The sequence below is a fragment of the Callionymus lyra genome, chromosome 13, assembly GCF_982586985.1.
Source record: "Callionymus lyra chromosome 13, fCalLyr1.hap1.1, whole genome shotgun sequence".
In the NCBI taxonomy this organism is placed as follows: domain Eukaryota; kingdom Metazoa; phylum Chordata; class Actinopteri; order Syngnathiformes; family Callionymidae; genus Callionymus; species Callionymus lyra.
The window spans coordinates 536,201-560,200 of NC_141830.1; the positions used below are offsets into that span (position 1 = coordinate 536,201).

The following is a 24,000-nucleotide window of genomic DNA, read 5'->3' on the forward strand; positions in this document are numbered from 1 at the left end:
CACAGCAAAGGTGTGTGTGTTTATGTTTGTGTGTGAAAATGTAACACACGTTGCTGTGTCATCATTGTGTAGTGTAGCGCACACGCGTCGTCATATGGACACACACACAGCAGCCGGTGTGTCGACCTGGCACAAGTTGTCGTCACAATGTTCACACTTTTATTGAAGGCAATTGTGCGTTTTCTTGGTCACATGACCCGTGACAAGGTTGTGCAGGTTGTTGTGACTCGACGTCACACACCTGAGGCACCTGTGACAGCTTTGATTGACATTCACGTCGTCGCTCGGTTCTGTCGGTTCTGTCGGTTCTGTGGGTTCTTGTGCGACACATCAACACAATCATCAACAGACACTGACTCCAGCCAGCAGGGGGAGCTCTAGGTCACACGGATGTTTCCTGAGAGAGCGTCAGAGCCTCAGCGCACTTCTGATCCTACACACGCACACACACACACACACACACACACATGTTAACATCACACTCACACACAGACTCCTTAAGTGTGTACACACTGACCTGTAGTAGATTCTTGTCGACACCAGAGTTCACGTTGTGTCTCTTTAACTCTGACTTGATGATCGCTGGAGAAACACACAACATTACACAAGTACACTCACACAAGTACACTCACACATGTACACTCACACAAGTACACTCACACAGGTACACTCACACATGTACACTCACACAAGTACACTCACACATGCACACTCACACATGTACACTCACACAAGTACACTCACACGTGTACACTCACACATGTACACTCACACATGTACACTCACACATGTACACTCACACATGTACACTCACACAAGTACACTCACACATGTACACTCACACATGTACACTCACACAAGTACACTCACACATGTACACTCACACAAGTACACTCACACATGTACACTCACACAAGTACACTCACACATGTACACTCACACATGTACACTCACACATGTACACTCACACATGTACACTCACACATGTACACTCACACATGTACACTCACACATGTACACTCACACAAGTACACTCACACATGTACACTCACACATGTACACTCACACATGTACACTCACACAAGTACACTCACACATGTACACTCACACATGTACACTCACACAAGTACACTCACACATGTACACTCACACAAGTACACTCACACAAGTACACTCACACATGTTCACTCACACATGTACACTCACACATGTACACTCACACAAGTACACTCACACAAGTACACTCACACATGTACACTCACACAAGTACACTCACACATGTACACTCACACATGTACACTCACACAAGTACACTCACACATGTACACTCACACATGTACACTCACACATGTACACTCACACAAGTACACTCACACATGTACACTCAGACAAGTACACTCACACATGTACACTCACACATGTACACTCACACATGTACACTCACACATGTACACTCACACAAGTACACTCACACATGTACACTCACACATGTACACTCACACAAGTACACTCACACAAGTACACTCACACATGTACACTCACACATGTACACTCACACATGTACACTCACACATGTACACTCACACATGTACACTCACACAAGCACACTCACACATGTACACTCACACAAGTACACTCACACAAGTACACTCACACATGTACACTCACACAAGTACACTCACACAAGTACACTCACACATGTACACTCACACATGTACTCTCACACATGTACACTCACACAAGTACACTCACACATGTACACTCACACATGTACACTCACACATGTACACTCACACAAGTACACTCACACATGTACACTCACACATGTACACTCACACATGTACACTCACACATGTACACTCACACAAGTACACTCACACAAGTACACTCACACAGTACACTCACACATGTACACTCACACATGTACACTCACACATGTACACTCACACAAGCACACTCACACATGTACACTCACACAAGTACACTCACACAAGTACACTCACACATGTACACTCACACAAGTACACTCACACAAGTACACTCACACATGTACACTCACACATGTACTCTCACACATGTACACTCACACAAGTACACTCACACATGTACACTCACACATGTACACTCACACATGTACACTCACACAAGTACACTCACACATGTACACTCACACATGTACACTCACACATGTACACTCACACATGTACACTCACACAAGTACACTCACACAAGTACACTCACACAAGTACACTCACACATGTACACTCACACATGTACACTCACACATGTACACTCACACATGTACACTCACACATGTACACTCACACAAGTACACTCACACAAGTACACTCACACATGTACACTCACACATGTACACTCACACATGTACACTCACACAAGTACACTCACACATGTACACTCACACATGTACACTCACACATGTACACTCACACAAGTACACTCACACATGTACACTCACACAAGTACACTCACACAAGTACACTCACACATGTTCACTCACACATGTACACTCACACATGTACACTCACACAAGTACACTCACACAAGTACACTCACACATGTACACTCACACAAGTACACTCACACATGTACGCTCACACATGTACACTCACACATGTACACTCACACAAGTACACTCACACATGTACACTCACACATGTACACTCACACATGTACACTCACACATGTACACTCACACATGTACACTCACACATGTACACTCACACATGTACTCTCACACAAGTACACTCACACATGTACACTCACACATGTACACTCACACATGTACACTCACACATGTACACTCACACATGTACATTCACACAAGTACACTCACACATGTACACTCACACAAGTACACTCACACAAGTACACTCACACATGTACACTCACACAAGTACACTCACACAAGTACACTCACACATGTACACTCACACAAGTACACTCACACAAGTACACTCACACATGTACACTCACACATGTACACTCACACAAGTACACTCACACAAGTACACTCACACATGTACACTCACACATGTACACTCACACATGTACACTCACACAAGTACACTCACACATGTACACTCACACATGTACACTCACACAAGTACACTCACACAAGTACACTCACACATGTACACTCACACATGTACACTCACACAAGTACACTCACACAAGTACACTCACACATGTACACTCACACATGTACACTCACACATGTACACTCACACAAGTACACTCACACATGTACACTCACACATGTACACTCACACATGTACACTCACACAAGTACACTCACACATGTACACTCACACATGTACACTCACACAAGTACACTCACACATGTACACTCACACATGTACACTCACACAAGTACACTCACACATGTACACTCACACATGTACACTCACACATGTACACTCACACATGTACACTCACACATGTACACTCACACATGTACACTCACACATGTACACTCACACAAGTACACTCACACATGTACACTCACACATGTACACTCACACAAGTACACTCACACATGTACACTCACACATGTACACTCACATAAGTACACTCACACAAGTACACTCACACAAGTACACTCACACATGTACACTCACACAAGTACACTCACACATGTACACTCACACATGTTCACTCACACATGTACACTCACACAAGTACACTCACACATGTACACTCACACAAGTACACTCACACATGTACACTCACACATGTACACTCACACATGTACACTCAAACATGTACACTCACACATGTACACTCACACATGTACACTCACACATGTACACTCACACATGTACACTCACACATGTACACTCACACATGTACACTCACACATGTACACTCACACATGTACACTCACACATGTACACTCACACATGTACACTCACCTGTCAGTACGACTCCAACTATCATCCAGGAACACAGGAAGAGGTTTCCTGCCAGAGGATTAAAGCCTGTCGTCAGCCGTCCTTGAATCAGAGTGAAGACGATCCCGAAGATCTACACACACACACACACACACACACACACACACACACACACACACACACACACACACACACACGTGAGCACCTGTCTCCCTCACCTGTCTGTCTGCAGTACCTGTGCCGAGGCGTTGAGCAAACCTGACGAGGTTCCCTCAGACTCAGGATACGTGACCTCGACCCCGAACTCAAAGCCCAGAGGAAGATACCCCGTCATGAAGAACCTACACACACATGTACACACATGTATATACACACCCGTCATGAAGAACCTACACACACATGTACACACACATGTATATACACACCCGTCATGAAGAACTCACTCACTCACTCACTCACTCACACTCACACTAACATGAACACACACACACACACACTAACATGATCACACACACACACACACACACTAACATGAACACATACATTAACATGATCACACACACACACACACACACTAACATGAACACATACATTAACATGATCACACACACACACACACACTAACATGAACACACACACACACACACACACACACACACACACCTACCCTAGGACTCCAGCAGTGAAGAACACCAGGTAGATGTTGTTCAGATCTAAAGTGAAGCTGAAGACCATCATTCCCAGAAACGACAACACATACACAACCAGAGTTGTCGCCCTGTGAACAGAAGGTTTGTGTAAATATGTGTTTATATACAATATGTACACAATATCTACGAACAGTTCATATAACTATATACAGGTGTGTGTATATGTATATATGTGTGTCATAGACTGAGGTGTGTGTGTGTAGTGTATATATATGTGTATATATGTGTGTGTCATAGACTGAGGTGTGTGTGTGTAGTGTATATATATATATATGTATATATGTGTGTCATAGACTGAGGTGTGTGTGAGTAGTGTATATATATGTGTATATATGTGTGTCATAGACTGAGGTGTGTGTGTGTAGTGTATATATATATATGTGTATATATGTGTGTCATAGACTGAGGTGTGTGTGTGTAGTGTATATATATATATGTGTATATATGTGTGTGTGTAGTGTATATATATATATATGTATATATGTGTGTCATAGACTGAGGTATGTGTGTGTAGTGTATATATATATGTGTATATATGTGTGTCATAGACTGAGGTATGTGTGTGTAGTGTATATATATATGTGTATATATGTGTGTCATAGACTGAGGTATGTGTGTGTAGTGTATATATATATATGTGTATATATGTGTGTCATAGACTGAGGTATGTGTGTGTAGTGTATATATATATATATGTGTATATATGTGTGTCATAGACTGAGGTATGTGTGTGTAGTGTATATATATATATGTGTATATATGTGTGTCATAGACTGAGGTGTGTGTGTGTAGTGTATATATATATATGTGTATATATGTGTGTGTGTAGTGTATATATATATATATGTATATATGTGTGTCATAGACTGAGGTGTGTGTGTGTAGTGTATATATATATATGTGTATATATGTGTGTCATAGACTGAGGTGTGTGTGTGTAGTGTATATATATATATGTGTATATATGTGTGTCATAGACTGAGGTGTGTGTGTGTAGTGTATATATATATATGTGTATATATGTGTGTGTGTAGTGTATATATATATATATGTATATATGTGTGTCATAGACTGAGGTATGTGTGTGTAGTGTATATATATATGTGTATATATGTGTGTCATAGACTGAGGTGTGTGTGTGTAGTGTATATATATATGTGTATATATGTGTGTCATAGACTGAGGTATGTGTGTGTAGTGTATATATATATATATGTGTGTATATATGTGTGTCATAGACTGAGGTGTGTGTGTGTAGTGTATATATATATATGTGTATATATGTGTGTGTCATAGACTGAGGTGTGTGTGTGTAGTGTATATATATATATATATGTATATATGTGTGTCATAGACTGAGGTGTGTGTGTGTAGTGTATATATATATATATATGTATATATGTGTGTCATAGACTGAGGTGTGTGTGTGTAGTGTATATATATATATATGTGTATATATGTGTGTGTCATAGACTGAGGTGTGTGTGTGTAGTGTATATATATATATGTGTATATATGTGTGTCATAGACTGAGGTGTGTGTGTAGTGTATATATATATATGTGTATATATGTGTGTCATAGACTGAGGTGTGTGTGTGTAGTGTATATATATATATGTGTATATATGTGTGTCATAGACTGAGGTGTGTGTGTGTAGTGTATATGTATATATATATATATATATATACACACATATATATATGTGTGTATCAGAGAGTAAGTGGCGCCACCTACTTGTAAGCTTTGGTATAGTCCAGCCACAGTCCACACAGAACAGATCCAACCATTCCTGCGACAACTAGAGTCAAACCGATCCTTCCAGCGTTGACCTCCTCGTCCTGCACACACAGTACTTTTATATACTTTTATACATGCTTTTATATACATTTATACATACATTTATACATACTTTTATATACATTTATACATACTTTTATACATACTTTTATACACATTTATACATACATTTATACATACTTTTATATACATTTATACATACTTTTATACATACTTTTATATACATTTATACATACTTTTATACATACTTTTATATACATTTATACATACTTTTATACATACATTTATACATACATTTATATAGATTTATACATACATTTATACATACATTTATAGATACTTTTATATACATTTATACATACTTTTATACATACATTTATACATACATTTATATAGATTTATACATACATTTATAGATACTTTTATACATACATTTATACATACATTTATATAGATTTATACATACATTTATACATACATTTATATAGATTTATACACACATTTATACACACATTTATATAGATTTATACACACATTTATACATACATTTATATAGATTTATACATACATTTATACATACATTTATATAGATTTATACACACATTTATACATACATTTATATAGATTTATACATACATTTATATAGATTTATACACACATTTATATAGATTTATACATATTTATACATACATTTATATAGATTTATACATACTTTTATATAGATTTATACATACATTTATATAGATTTTTACATACATTTATATAGATTCAACATACATTTATAGATATTTATACACACATTTATAGATATTTATACATACATTTATATAGATTTATACATACATTTATAGATATTTATACATACATTTATAGATATTTATACACACATTTATATAGATTTATACATACATTTATATAGATTTATACACACATTTATATAGATTTATACACACATTTATATAGATTTATACATACATTTGTAGATATTTATACACACATTTATATAGATTTATACACACCTTTATATAGATTTATACATACATTTATATAGATTTATACACACCTTTATATAGATTTATACATACATTTATATAGATTTATACACACATTTATATAGATTTATACACACATTTATATAGATTTATACATACATTTATATAGATTTATACACACATTTATATAGATTTATACACACATTTATATAGATTTATACATACATTTATATAGATTTATACACACATTTATATAGATTTATACACACATTTATATAGATTTATACATACATTTATATAGATTTATACACACATTTATATAGATTTATACACACATTTATAGATATTTATACACACATTTATATAGATTTATACACACCTTTATATAGATTTATACATACATTTATATAGATTTATACACACATTTATATAGATTTATACACACATTTATATAGATTTATACATACATTTATAGATATTTATACTAACATTTATATAGATTTATACATACATTTATATAGATTTATACACACATTTATATAGATTTATACATACATTTATAGGTATTTATACATACATTTATATAGATTTATACATACATTTATATAGATTTATACACACATTTATATAGATTTATACATACATTTATATAGATTTATACACACATTTATATAGATTTATACATACATTTATATAGATTTATACATACATTTATATAGATTTATACACACATTTATATAGATTTATACATACATTTATAGATATTTATACACACATTTATAGATATTTATACATACATTTATATAGATTTATACATACATTTATAGATATTTATACATACATTTATAGATATTTATACACACATTTATATAGATTTATACATACATTTATATAGATTTATACATACATTTATATAGATTTATACATACATTTATAGATATTTATACACACTTTTATATAGATTTATACATACATTTATAGATATTTATACATACATTTATAGATATTTATACATACATTTATATAGATTTATACACATATATATTCATACATATATATACACATATATATTTATACATATATATATATATACATATATATTTATACACATATATATTTATACATATATATGTACACTCATGTACTGTAGTCGAGGTCAACACTATAACGCTCAGTCTCGCGGGACTTGCATCAGTTTCCCGCCAAACTGAGCGACATCAGAGAGGACGCTAACAACTTAGCTCGTTAGCATATGGTGAAGACGCACACATAAGACTTTATAAATGACGCTAACAACTTAGCTCGTTAGCATACGGTGAAGACGCACACGTAACACTTTATAAATGACGCTAACAACTTAGCTCGTTAGCATATGGTGAAGACGCACACATAACACTTTATAAATGACGCTAACAACTTAGCTCGTTAGCATACGGTGAAGACGCACACATAACACTTTATAAATGACGCTAACAACTTAGCTCGTTAGCATATGGTGAAGACGCACACATAAGACTTTATAAATGACGCTAACAACTTAGCTCGTTAGCATACGGTGAAGACGCACACGTAACACTTTATAAATGACGCTAACAACTTAGCTCGTTAGCATACGGTGAAGACGCACACATAACACTTTATAAAAGACGCTAACAACTTAGCTCGTTAGCATACGGTGAAGACGCACACATAACACTTTATAAATGACGCTAACAACTTAGCTCGTTAGCATACGGTGAAGACGCACACATAACCCTTTATAAATGACGCTAACAACTTAGCTCGTTAGCATACGGTGAAGACGTACACATAACACTTTATAAATTATGCTAACAACTTAGCTCTTTAGCATACGGTGAAGACGTACACATAACACTTTATAAAAGACGCTAACAACTTAGCTCGTTAGCATACGGTGAAGACGCACACATAACACTTTATAAATGACGCTAACAACTTAGCTCGTTAGCATATGGTGAAGACGCACACATAAGACTTTATAAATGACGCTAACAACTTAGCTCGTTAGCATACGGTGAAGACGCACACGTAACACTTTATAAATGACGCTAACAACTTAGCTCGTTAGCATACGGTGAAGACGCACACATAACACTTTATAAAAGACGCTAACAACTTAGCTCGTTAGCATACGGTGAAGACGCACACATAAGACTTTATAAATGACGCTAACAACTTAGCTCGTTAGCATACGGTGAAGACGCACACATAACACTTTATAAATGACGCTAACAACTTAGCTCGTTAGAATACGGTGAAGACGTACACATAACACTTTATAAATTATGCTAACAACTTAGCTCGTTAGCATACGGTGAAGACGTACACATAACACTTTATAAAAGACGCTAACAACTTAGCTCGTTAGCATACGGTGAAGACGCACACATAACACTTTATAAATGACGCTAACAACTTAGCTCGTTAGCATACGGTGAAGATGCACACATAACACTTTATAAAAGACGCTAACAACTTAGCTCGTTAGCATACGGTGAAGACGCACACATAACACTTTATAAATGACGCTAACAACTTAGCTCGTTGGTGTCTTGGATCACTAGTGTTTGACTAGATCATAAGTCAGTATTACTTCACTGGATCACTAGTGTTTGACTAGATCATAAGTTAGTATTACTTCACTGGATCACTAGTGTTTGACTAGATCATAAGTCAGTATTACTTCACTGGATCACTAGTGTTTGACTAGATCATAAGTTAGTATTACTTCACTGGATCACTAGTGTTTGACTAGATCATAAGTTAGTATTACTTCACTGGATCACTAGTGTTTGACTAGATCATAAGTTAGTATTACTTCACTGGATCATTAGTGTTTGACTAGATCATAAGTTAGTATTACTTCACTGGATCACTAGTGTTTGACTAGATCATAAGTTAGTATTACTTCACTGGATCACTAGTGTTTGACTAGATCATAAGTTAGTATTACTTCACTGGATCACTAGTGTTTGACTAGATCATAAGTTAGTATTACTTCACTGGATCACTAGTGTTTGACTAGATCATAAGTTAGTATTACTTCACTGGATCACTAGTGTTTGACTAGATCATAAGTTAGTATTACTTCACTGGATCACTAGTGTTTGACTAGATCATAAGTTAGTATTACTTCACTGGATCACTAGTGTTTGACTAGATCATAAGTTAGTATTACTTCACTGGATCACTAGTGTTTGACTAGATCATAAGTTAGTATTACTTCACTGGATCACTAGTGTTTGACTAGATCATAAGTTAGTATTACTTCACTGGATCACTAGTGTTTGACTAGATCATAAGTTAGTATTACTTCACTGGATCACTAGTGTTTGACTAGATCATAAGTTAGTATTATTTCACTGGATCACTAGTCTTTGACTAGATCACAAGTTAGTATAACTTCACTGGATCACTAGTCTTTGACTAGATCACAAGTTAGTATTATTTCACTGGATCACTAGTGTTTGACTAGATCATAAGTTAGTATAACTTCACTGGATCACTAGTGTTTGACTAGATCATAAGTTAGTATTACTTCACTGGATCACTAGTGTTTGACTAGATCATAAGTCAGTATTACTTCACTGGATCACTAGTGTTTGACTAGATCATAAGTTAGTATTACTTCACTGGATCACTAGTGTTTGACTAGATCATAAGTCAGTATTACTTCACTGGATCACTAGTGTTTGACTAGATCATAAGTTAGTATTACTTCACTGGATCACTAGTGTTTGACTAGATCATAAGTTAGTATTACTTCACTGGATCACTAGTGTTTGACTAGATCATAAGTTAGTATTACTTCACTGGATCACTAGTGTTTGACTAGATCATAAGTTAGTATTACTTCACTGGATCACTAGTGTTTGACTAGATCATAAGTTAGTATTACTTCACTGGATCACTAGTGTTTGACTAGATCATAAGTTAGTATTACTTCACTGGATCACTAGTGTTTGACTAGATCATAAGTTAGTATTACTTCACTGGATCACTAGTGTTTGACTAGATCATAAGTTAGTATTACTTCACTGGATCACTAGTGTTTGACTAGATCATAAGTTAGTATTACTTCACTGGATCACTAGTGTTTGACTAGATCATAAGTTAGTATTACTTCACTGGATCACTAGTGTTTGACTAGATCATAAGTTAGTATTACTTCACTGGATCACTAGTGTTTGACTAGATCATAAGTTAGTATTACTTCACTGGATCACTAGTGTTTGACTAGATCATAAGTTAGTATTATTTCACTGGATCACTAGTCTTTGACTAGATCACAAGTTAGTATTATTTCACTGGATCACTAGTCTTTGACTAGATCACAAGTTAGTATAACTTCACTGGATCACTAGTCTTTGACTAGATCACAAGTTAGTATTATTTCACTGGATCACTAGTGTTTGACTAGATCATAAGTTAGTATAACTTCACTGGATCACTAGTGTTTGACTAGATCATAAGTTAGTATTATTTCACTGGATCACTAGTGTTTGACTAGATCATAAGTTAGTATTACTCCACTGGATCACTAGTGTTTGACTAGATCATAAGTTAGTATTACTTCACTGGATCACTAGTGTTTGACTAGATCATAAGTTAGTATTACTTCACTGGATCACTAGTGTTTAACTAGATCATAAGTTAGTATTACTTCACTGGATCACTAGTGTTTGACTAGATCATAAGTTAGTATTACTTCACTGGATCACTAGTGTTTGACTAGATCATAAGTTAGTATTACTTCACTGGATCACTAGTGTTTGACTAGATCATAAGTTAGTATTATTTCACTGGATCACTAGTCTTTGACTAGATCACAAGTTAGTATAACTTCACTGGATCACTAGTCTTTGACTAGATCACAAGTTAGTATTATTTCACTGGATCACTAGTGTTTGACTAGATCATAAGTTAGTATAACTTCACTGGATCACTAGTGTTTGACTAGATCATAAGTTAGTATTATTTCACTGGATCACTAGTGTTTGACTAGATCATAAGTTAGTATTACTTCACTGGATCACTAGTGTTTGACTAGATCATAAGTTAGTATTACTCCACTGGATCACTAGTGTTTGACTAGATCATAAGTTAGTATTACTTCACTGGATCACTAGTGTTTGACTAGATCATAAGTTAGTATTACTTCACTGGATCACTAGTGTTTGACTAGATCATAAGTTAGTATTACTTCACTGGATCACTAGTGTTTGACTAGATCATAAGTTAGTATTACTTCACTGGATCACTAGTGTTTAACTAGATCATAAGTTAGTATTACTTCACTGGATCACTAGTGTTTGACTAGATCATAAGTTAGTATTACTTCACTGGATCACTAGTGTTTGACTAGATCATAAGTTAGTATTACTTCACTGGATCACTAGTGTTTGACTAGATCATAAGTTAGTATTACTTCACTGGATCACTAGTGTTTGACTAGATCATAAGTTAGTATTACTTCACTGGATCACTAGTGTTTGACTAGATCATAAGTTAGTATTACTTCACTGGATCACTAGTGTTTGACTAGATCATAAGTTAGTATTACTTCACTGGATCACTAGTGTTTGACTAGATCATAAGTTAGTATTACTTCACTGGATCACTAGTGTTTGACTAGATCATAAGTTAGTATTACTTCACTGGATCACTAGTGTTTGACTAGATCATAAGTTAGTATTACTTCACTGGATCACTAGTGTTTGACTAGATCATAAGTTAGTATTACTTCACTGGATCACTAGTGTTTGACTAGATCATAAGTTAGTATTACTTCACTGGATCACTAGTGTTTGACTAGATCATAAGTTAGTATTACTTCACTGGATCACTAGTGTTTGACTAGATCATAAGTTAGTATTACTTCACTGGATCACTAGTGTTTGACTAGATCATAAGTTAGTATTACTTCACTGGATCACTAGTGTTTGACTAGATCACAAGTTAGTATTACTTCACTGGATCACTAGTGTTTGACTAGATCACAAGTTAGTATTACTTCACTGGATCACTAGTGTTTGACTAGATCATAAGTTAGTATTACTTCACTGGATCACTAGTGTTTGACTAGATCATAAGTTAGTATTACTTCACTGGATCACTAGTGTTTGACTAGATCATAAGTTAGTATTACTTCACTGGATCACTAGTGTTTGACTAGATCATAAGTTAGTATTACTTCACTGGATCACTAGTGTTTGACTAGATCATAAGTTAGTATTACTTCACTGGATCACTAGTGTTTGACTAGATCATAAGTTAGTATTACTTCACTGGATCACTAGTGTTTGACTAGATCATAAGTTAGTATTACTTCACTGGATCACTAGTGTTTGACTAGATCATAAGTTAGTATTACTTCACTGGATCACTAGTGTTTGACTAGATCATAAGTTAGTATTACTTCACTGGATCACTAGTGTTTGACTAGATCATAAGTTAGTATTACTTCACTGGATCACTAGTGTTTGACTAGATCATAAGTTAGTATTACTTCACTGGATCACTAGTGTTTGACTAGATCATAAGTTAGTATTACTTCACTGGATCACTAGTGTTTGACTAGATCATAAGTTAGTATTACTTCACTGGATCACTAGTGTTTGACTAGATCACAAGTTAGTATTACTTCACTGGATCACTAGTGTTTGACTAGATCATAAGTTAGTATTACTTCACTGGATCACTAGTGTTTGACTAGATCATATGCAAGTGTATGTGTGTGTGTGTTTAGGTGTGTGTGAGTGTGAGTGTGTGTGTGTTCAGGTGTGTGTGTGTGTGAGTGTGTTGTCGAGCGCAGCAGGAATGTGTGATGCTAACAGTTGTGACAGTTTTTCTTCTCTTCAAAGTGTTTCCCAGCGACGTCATGTCACTTCCTGTCTGGAGCGAACAAAGAAGACGACGAGGGAGAAGGTCGAGTGTCACATGATGTGTGTGTGTGTGTGTGTGTGTGTGTGTGTGTGTGTGTGTGTGTGTGTGTGTGTGTGTGTGTGTGTGTGTGTGTGTGTGTGTGTGTGTGTGTGTTCACCTCGTAGCAGGTCATGATCATCTGGTTCAGCAGCGTCGACACAGAGTAGAAAGAGCCAGTCATGATCCCTGCAACACAAGTACACACTTGTACACACAAGTACACACATACAAGCATACACAATTTCATACATGTACAAACATGTCAACACAAATACACACACATGTACACCCAAGTACACATATGTACACACAAGTACACACAAGTACACAGATGTACATAGATGTACACACAAGTACAAAAATGTAGACACAGGTACACACAAGTAGACACAAGTACACACGAGAACACACAAGAACACAGATGTACACACAAGTAAACAAATGTAGATACAAGTACACAGATGTACACACAAGTACACACAAGTAGACACAAACACACAGATGTACACACAAGTAGACAAATGTACACATAAGTACACACAAGTAGACACAAACACACAGACGTACAGAAGTAGACAAATTTACACATGTGTACACACAAGTACACAAATGTACACACAAGTAGACACAAGTACACAGAAGTACACACAAGTAGACAAATGTACACATAAGTACACACAAGTAGACACAAGTACACAGATGTACACACAAGTAGACACAAGTACACAGACGTACACACAAGTAGACACAAACACACAGACGTACACACAAGTAGACACAAGTACACAGACATCCACACAAGTAGACACAAGTACACACAGACGTACACACAAGTAGACACATGTACACAGACGTACACACAAGTAGACACAAGTACACACAGACGTACACACGAGTAGACACAAGTACACACAGACGTACACACAAGTAGACACATGTACACAGACGTACACACGAGTAGACACATGTACACAGACGTACACACGAGTAGACACATGTACACAGACGTACACACGAGTACACACAAGTAGAAACAAACACACAGACGTACACACGAGTAGACACAAGTACACACAGACGTACACACGAGTAGACACGAGTACACACAGACGTACACACGAGTAGACACGAGTACACACAGACGTACACACGAGTAGACACAAGTACACACAGACGTACACACAAGTAGACACATGTACACAGACGTACACGCGAGTAGACACATGTACACAGACGTACACACGAGTACACACAAGTACACACAAGTAGAAACAAACACACAGACGTACACACGAGTAGACACAAGTACACACAGACGTACACACGAGTAGACACAAGTACACACAGACGTACACACAAGTAGAAACAAACACACAGACGTACACACAAGTACACACAGACGTACACACGAGTAGACACAAGTACACACAGACGTACACACGAGTAGACACAAACACACAGACGTACACACGAGTAGACACAAGTACACACAGACGTACACACGAGTAGACACAAGTACACACAGACGTACACACGAGTAGACACAAACACACAGACGTACACACGAGTAGACACAAGTACACACAGACGTACACACGAGTAGACACAAGTACACACAGACGTACACACGAGTAGACACAAACACACAGACGTACACACGAGTAGACACAAGTACACACAGACGTACACACGAGTAGACACAAACACACAGACGTACACACGAGTAGACACAAGTACACACAGACGTACACACGAGTAGACACAAACACACAGACGTACACACGAGTACACACAAGTACACACAAGTAGAAACAAACACACAGACGTACACACGAGTAGACACGAGTACATACAGACGTACACACGAGTAGACACAAGTACACACAGACGTACACACGAGTAGACACGAGTACACACAGACATACACACGAGTAGACACGAGTACACACAGACGTACACACGAGTAGACACAAGTACACACAGACGTACACACAAGTAGACACATGTACACAGACATACACACGAGTAGACACATGTACACAGACGTACACACGAGTAGACACAAGTACACACAGACGTACACACGAGTAGACACAAACACACAGACGTACACACGAGTAGACACAAGTACACACAGACGTACACACGAGTAGACACAAGTACACACAGACGTACACACGAGTAGACACAAACACACAGACGTACACACGAGTACACACAAGTACACACAAGTAGAAACAAACACACAGACGTACACACGAGTAGACACAAGTACACACAGACGTACACACGAGTAGACACGAGTACACACAGACGTACACACGAGTAGACACGAGTACATACAGACGTACACACGAGTAGACACAAGTACACACAGACGTACACACGAGTAGACACGAGTACACACAGACATACACACGAGTAGACACGAGTACACACAGACGTACACACGAGTAGACACAAGTACACACAGACGTACACACAAGTAGACACATGTACACAGACATACACACGAGTAGACACATGTACACAGACGTACACACGAGTAGACACAAGTACACACAGACGTACACACGAGTAGAAACAAACACACAGACGTACACACGAGTAGAAACAAACACACAGACGTACACACATATATACACAAGTACACACAGACGTACACACGAGTAGACACAAGTACACACAAACGTACACACAGGTAGAAACAAACACACAGACGTACACACGAGTAGACACAAGTACACACAGACGTACACACGAGTAGACACAAGTACACACAGACGTACACACAAGTAGACACAAGTACACACAGACGTACACACGAGTAGACACAAGTACACACGAGTAGACACAAGTACACACAGACGTACACACAAGTAGAAACAAACACACAGACGTACACACGAGTACACACTAGTACACACAGACGTACACACGAGTACACACGAGTAGACACAAGTACACACAGACGTACACACAAGTACACACGAGTACACACAAGTAGAAACAAACACACAGACGTACACACGAGTAGACACAAGTACACACAGACGTACACACGAGTAGACACGAGTACACACAGACGTACACACGAGTAGACACAAGTACACACAGACGTACACACGAGTAGACACAAGTACACACAGACATACACACGAGTACACACTAGTACACACAGACGTACAAACAAGTACACACAAGTAGACACAAGTACACACAGACGTACACACAAGTACACACAGACGTATACACGAGTACACACTAGTACACACAGACGTACACACGAGTAGACACAAGTACACACAGACGTACACACGAGTACACACGAGTACACACACAGGTGATGAGGTCACGTCTCACCGTAGGTGAGCAGCAGCAGCACGAAGGCTCTGTTCTGCACCAGGTTGAGGACGGAGCGACTGTAAGCGTAGTCTGCAGAAGGACACACTGGAAGGACGGCCTGGGCCTGGCTGGGCGGCAAAGGAGGTCGATCTGTGATGACTGAACACACACACATGTACACACATGTTAACACAACATCACACATCTGTGCTTGACTGACAGCTGCACTCACATGTGTGTGTGTGTGTCTGTGTGTGTGTACTTGTGTGTGTGTGTGTGTGTGTGCACATGTGTGTGTGTCTATGTGTGTACATGTGTGTGTACGTGTCTGTGTGTGTGTACTTGTGTGTGTGTGTGTGTGTACGTGTGTGTACATGTGTATATATATGTGTGTACTTGTGTGTGTACATGTGTATATATGTGTGTACATGTGTATGTACATGTGTATATATGTGTGTACATGTGTATATACTTGTGAATATATATGTGTGTACGTGTGTGTACATGTGTATGTACATGTGTATATATGTGTGTACATGTGTATATATATGTGTGTACATGTGTGTGTACATGTGTGTGTGCATGTCTGTGTGTGTGTACATGTGTGTGTACATGTGTATATATGTGTGTACATGTGTGTACATTAATGTGTGTGTCTGTGTGTACATTAATGTGTGTCTGTGTGTACATTAATGTGTGTGTACATTAATGTGTGTGTCTGTATGTACATTAATGTGTGTGTCTGTGTGTATATTAATGTGTGTGTACATGTGTGTACATGTGTATATATGTGTGTACGTGTGTGTACATGTGTATATATGTGTGTACATGTGTATATATGTGTGTACGTGTGTGTACATGTGTATATATGTGTGTACATGTGTATGTACTTGTGTATATATATGTGTGTACATGTGTATGTACTTGTGAATATATATGTGTGTACGTGTGTGTACATGTGTATATATGTGTGTACATGTGTGTACATGTGTGTACATGTGTGTACATGTGTGTACATGTGTATATATATGTGTGTACATGTGTGTACATGTGTATATATGTGTGTACATGTGTATGTACTTGTGAATATATATGTGTGTAAGTGTGTGTACATGTGTATATATGTGTGTACATGTGTGTACATGTGTATATATATGTGTGTACATGTGTATGTACATGTGTATATATGTGTGTACATGTGTATGTACTTGTGAATATATATGTGTGTACGTGTGTGTACATGTGTATATATGTGTGTACATGTGTGTACATGTGTATATATGTGTGTACGTGTGTGTACATGTGTATATATGTGTGTACGTGTGTGTACATGTGTATATATGTGTGTACATGTGTGTGTACATGTGTATATATGTGTGTACATGTGTATGTACATGTGTATATATGTGTGTACATGTGTGTACATGTGTATGTACATGTGTGTACATGTGTGTACATGTGTATGTACATGTGTGTATATGTGTATGTACATGTGTATATATGTGTGTACATGTGTGTACATGTGTATGTACATGTGTATATATGTGTGTACTTGTGTGTACTTGTGTGTACATGTATATATATGTGTGTACATGTGTGTATATGTGTATGTACATGTGTATATATGTGTATACATGTGTGTACATGTGTATGTACATGTGTATATATGTGTGTACATGTGTATATATGTGTGTACATGTGTATGTACATGTGTATATATGTGTGTACATGTGTGTACATGTGTATATATGTGTGTACTTGTGTGTACTTGTGTGTACATGTGTATATATACGTGTGTACTTGTGTGTACATGTGTGTACATGTGTGTACTTGTGTGTACATGTGTATATATACGTGTGTACTGGTGTGTACATGTGTATATATACGTGTGTACTTGTGTGTACTTGTACCCAGCAGTGTGAGGATGAACAGTCCAGTAGAAACCGCAGCAGTTCCATAAAACATGACGCTGATGTTGAGACTCGTCAGCTCGACGTCATCAGGAGTGTTTGGAACCAGGAGTGGAGGGAGGAGGAACCCTATGGCTGTTCCTAACTACACACAAGTACACACAAGTACACACACATGTACACACAAGTACACACAAGTACACACAAGTACACACACGTACACACAAGTACACACAAGTACACACACGTACACACACGTACACACAAGTACACACACATGTACACACAAGTACACACACGTACACACACGTACACACACGTACACACAAGTACACACATATACATGTACACACAAGTACACACAAGTACACACATGTACACACATATACATGTACACACAAGTACACACAAGTACACATGTACACACAAGTACACACATGTACACACACACAAGTACACACATATATACACAAGTACACACACACAAGTACACACATATATACACAAGTACACACATGTACACACATACACATGTACACACATATACATGTACACACAAGTACACACAAGTACACACATGTACACACATATACATGTACACACAAGTACACACAAGTACACACATGTACACACATATACATGTACACACAAGTACACACAAGTACACATGTACACACAAGTACACACATGTACACACACACAAGTACACACATATATACACAAGTACACACATGTACACACAAGTACACGCATGTACACACACACACATACACACAAGTACACACATATATACACAAGTACACACACACACATGTACACACACACACACACACACACACACGTACATACACGTTAATTTATACACACACGTTAATGTAAACACACATGTTAATGTATATATATATATATATATATACACACATTATTGTATACACAGATTAATGTACACACACAGAGACACATTAATGTACACACACAGAGACACACATGAATGTACACACAGAGACACAAACGTTAATGTACACACACAGACACACGTTAATGTAGACACACATTAATGTACACACACAGACACGCGTCAATGTAGACACACATTAATGTACACACACAGACACACATTAATGTACACACACAGAGACACAAATTAATGTACACACACATTAATGTACACACAGACACACACATTAATGTACACACAGACACACATTAATGTACACACAGACACACACATTAATGTACACACACAGACACACACATTAATGTACACACACATTAATATACACACAGACACACACATTAATGTACAAACAGACACACACATTAATGTACACAGACACACACATTAATGTACACACAGACACACATTAATGTACACACAGACACACATTAATGTACACACAGACACACACATTAATGTACACACACAGACACACACATTAATGTACACACACATTAATATACACACAGACACACACATTAATGTACAAACAGACACACACACATTAATGTACACAGACACACACATTAATGTACACACAGACACACATTAATGTACACACAGACACACACATTAATGTACACACAGACACACACATTAATGTACAAACAGACACACACATTAATGTACACACAGACACACACATTAATGTACACACGGACACACACATTAATGTACACACAGACACACATTAATGTACACACGGACACACACATTAATGTACACACAGACACACATTAATGTAAACATGGACACACACATTAATGTACACACAGACACACATTAATGTACACACGGACACATACATTAATATACACACGAACACACACATTAATGTACACACAGACACACATTAATGTACACACGGACACACATTAATGTACACACGGACACACACATTAATGTACACACAGACACACATTAATGTACACACTGACACACACATTAATGTACACACAGACACACATTAATGTACACACACATTAATATACACACGGACACACACATTAATGTACACACGGACACACACATTAATGTACACACAGACACACATTAATGTACACACAGACACACATTAATGTACACACAGACACACACATTAATGTACACATGGACACACACATTAATGTACACACAGACACACAAATTAATGTACACACAGACACACATTAATGTACACACGGAGACACACGTTAATGTACACACACATTAATATACACACGGAGACACACATTAATGTACACACAGACACACATTAATGTACACACGGAGACACACATTAATGTACACACACATTAATATACACACGGAGACACACATTAATGTACACACAGACACACATTAATGTACACACGGAGACACACATTAATGTACACACACATTAATATACACACGGAGACACACATTAATGTACACACACATTAATGTACACACAGAAACACACATTAATGTACACACAGACACACATTAATGTACACACGGACACACACATTAATGTACACACACATTAATATACACACAGACACACACATTAATGTACACACGGACACACACATTAATGTACACACACATTAATATACACACAGACACACACATTAATATACACACGGACACACATTAATGTACACACAGACACACACATTAATATACACACGGACACACATTAATATACACACGGACACACACATTAATGTACACACAGACACACATTAATGTACACACAGACACACATTAATATACACACAGACACACACATTAATGTACACACAGACACACATTAATGTACACACAGACACACATTAATGTACACACGGACACACACATTAATGTACACACAGACACACATTAATATACACACAGACACACACATTAATGTACACACAGACACACATTAATGTACACACAGACACACATTAATGTACACACGGACACACACATTAATGTACACACAGACACACATTAATATACACACAGACACACATTAATGTACACACGGACACACACATTAATGTACACACAGACACACATTAATGTACACACAGACACACATTAATGTACACACGGACACACACATTAATGTACACACAGACACACATTAATATACACACAGACACACACATTAATGTACACACAGACACACATTAATGTACACACAGACACACATTAATGTACACACGGACACACACATTAATGTACACACAGACACACATTAATATACACACAGACACACATTAATGTACACACAGACACACACATTAATGTACACACAGACACACACACGCGACAGTTGCTGACTTGTGTGTGCGACAAACAAAGCATTGTTGACTTGTGGGTCGGCGATGAGAGAAGTTGTGTAGCGGGTTCCGGAGCGGCCGGTGTGCGTGTGTGTGTGTGTGTGCGCGCGTGCGCGCGTCTCACCTGGTTGCCCAGCACCGCGCACGCGCAGGCCGTGGACACCTCTCGCGGTCCGAACCACACGCACGCGAGGCGCGAGGGCAGGCCGAGGATGAACACCTGAGCCACTGCGCAGATCACCTGCGCGGTCACGCTCACGCCGAACAGGTGCGGACCCACGCTCGCGCACTTGAGCCACGCGCCCGCGCAGTTGAGACCCGAGCCCAGCACGCACGTGAGCCGCAGACCCCTCCGGTCCAGCAGCCAGGTGGCGGGAAAGATGAGCGGCAGGTAGACCAGCATGTAGACCAGGCTGAGCCAGTTCACCTGCTCCACGCTCACCTGGTAGAAGCGCGTGAACACGTGCGTGATGATGCTGTACTGGATCCACTGGAAGGCGTTGACCAGCGAGTACAGGCTGAACACGACCAGAACCACGAAGCGGCGGCGGAACACGCGGGTCTCGCGAGGCTCCGCCCCCGGCAGCATCCGGTCCGTCTCGCCCGGACCCGGCTCGGTTCGGACCGCATCCTCATCCGGGGCTTTCCCGTTGGCGAGCGCAGGTGCGGCGCTGTGCGCGTGCGCGTGCTCCGCGACCATCGCGCCGACGACGAGACAGAGAACCGGGTCGAGATCCTTCAGGGAGTCCAACCCGAGACCAGCATCCGAACCGACGGGTCTGAGAGGCTTGTGTTCCGCCGACAGGCGAGCCGCGTCAGCCAATGGGAGGCGAGGAGCGACCCGGACGCGGTGACGTCACTCGGTGTTTGCTTTGGCGCGCGAGTGATGGAGCGTCTCCTGGACCCTCTGGACCCTCTGGACCCTCTGGACCCTCTGGACCCTCTGGACCCTCTCCTGGACCCTCCTGGACTCTCTGGACCCTCTGGACCCCCCGCGGGTTCTGACCCACATCTGCTTCGATCTGATCAGGTTTCCGGTTGCCGTGGAAACGAGCATCAGGTCCAGACTGACGGAACCGAGCCGAGTCCAGGACT

General features: G+C 38.4%; 2 protein-coding genes across 2 annotated transcripts in view; one reads left to right on the plus strand and one right to left on the minus strand.

Moving 5' to 3' along the window:
• Positions 1 to 245, plus strand: part of LOC148066896 (disintegrin and metalloproteinase domain-containing protein 17-like) — a 15,874-nt gene extending 15,629 nt beyond the window's left edge. The window contains exon 20 of the mRNA XM_087806333.1: positions 217 to 245. Within this exon, the coding sequence (XP_087662459.1) occupies positions 217 to 245 (29 nt within the window). The remainder of the gene's footprint in view (positions 1 to 216) is intronic.
• LOC148066897 (choline/ethanolamine transporter FLVCR1-like) lies at positions 137 to 23,819 on the minus strand. Its single transcript, XM_087805526.1, has 10 exons — positions 23,030 to 23,819; positions 19,615 to 19,759; positions 17,723 to 17,863; positions 14,478 to 14,545; positions 6,360 to 6,463; positions 4,582 to 4,692; positions 4,150 to 4,255; positions 3,936 to 4,047; positions 518 to 582; positions 137 to 433 (listed from the first exon to the last, which is right to left on the minus strand). The coding sequence occupies exons 1-10, from the start codon at positions 23,603 to 23,605 to the stop codon at positions 383 to 385; spliced, it is 1,479 nt and encodes a 492-aa protein (XP_087661652.1). The 5' UTR covers positions 23,606 to 23,819; the 3' UTR covers positions 137 to 382.
• Between the last annotated feature and the right edge of the window lie 181 nt (positions 23,820 to 24,000).

Bases quoted from the DNA above. Each gene is read 5' to 3' on its own strand.
- LOC148066897 (XM_087805526.1), bottom strand. From the start codon at position 23,605: ATGGTCGCGGAGCACGCGCACGCGCACAGCGCCGCACCTGCGCTCGCC. The intron at 17,864-19,614 runs GTACAAGTACAC...GTGTGTGTTCAG, and splicing joins GTTCATCCTCACACTGCTGG to TCATCACAGATCGACCTCCT. The intron at 4,693-6,359 runs GTAGGTGGCGCC...TTCTGTTCACAG, and splicing joins GACTATACCAAAGCTTACAA to GGCGACAACTCTGGTTGTGT.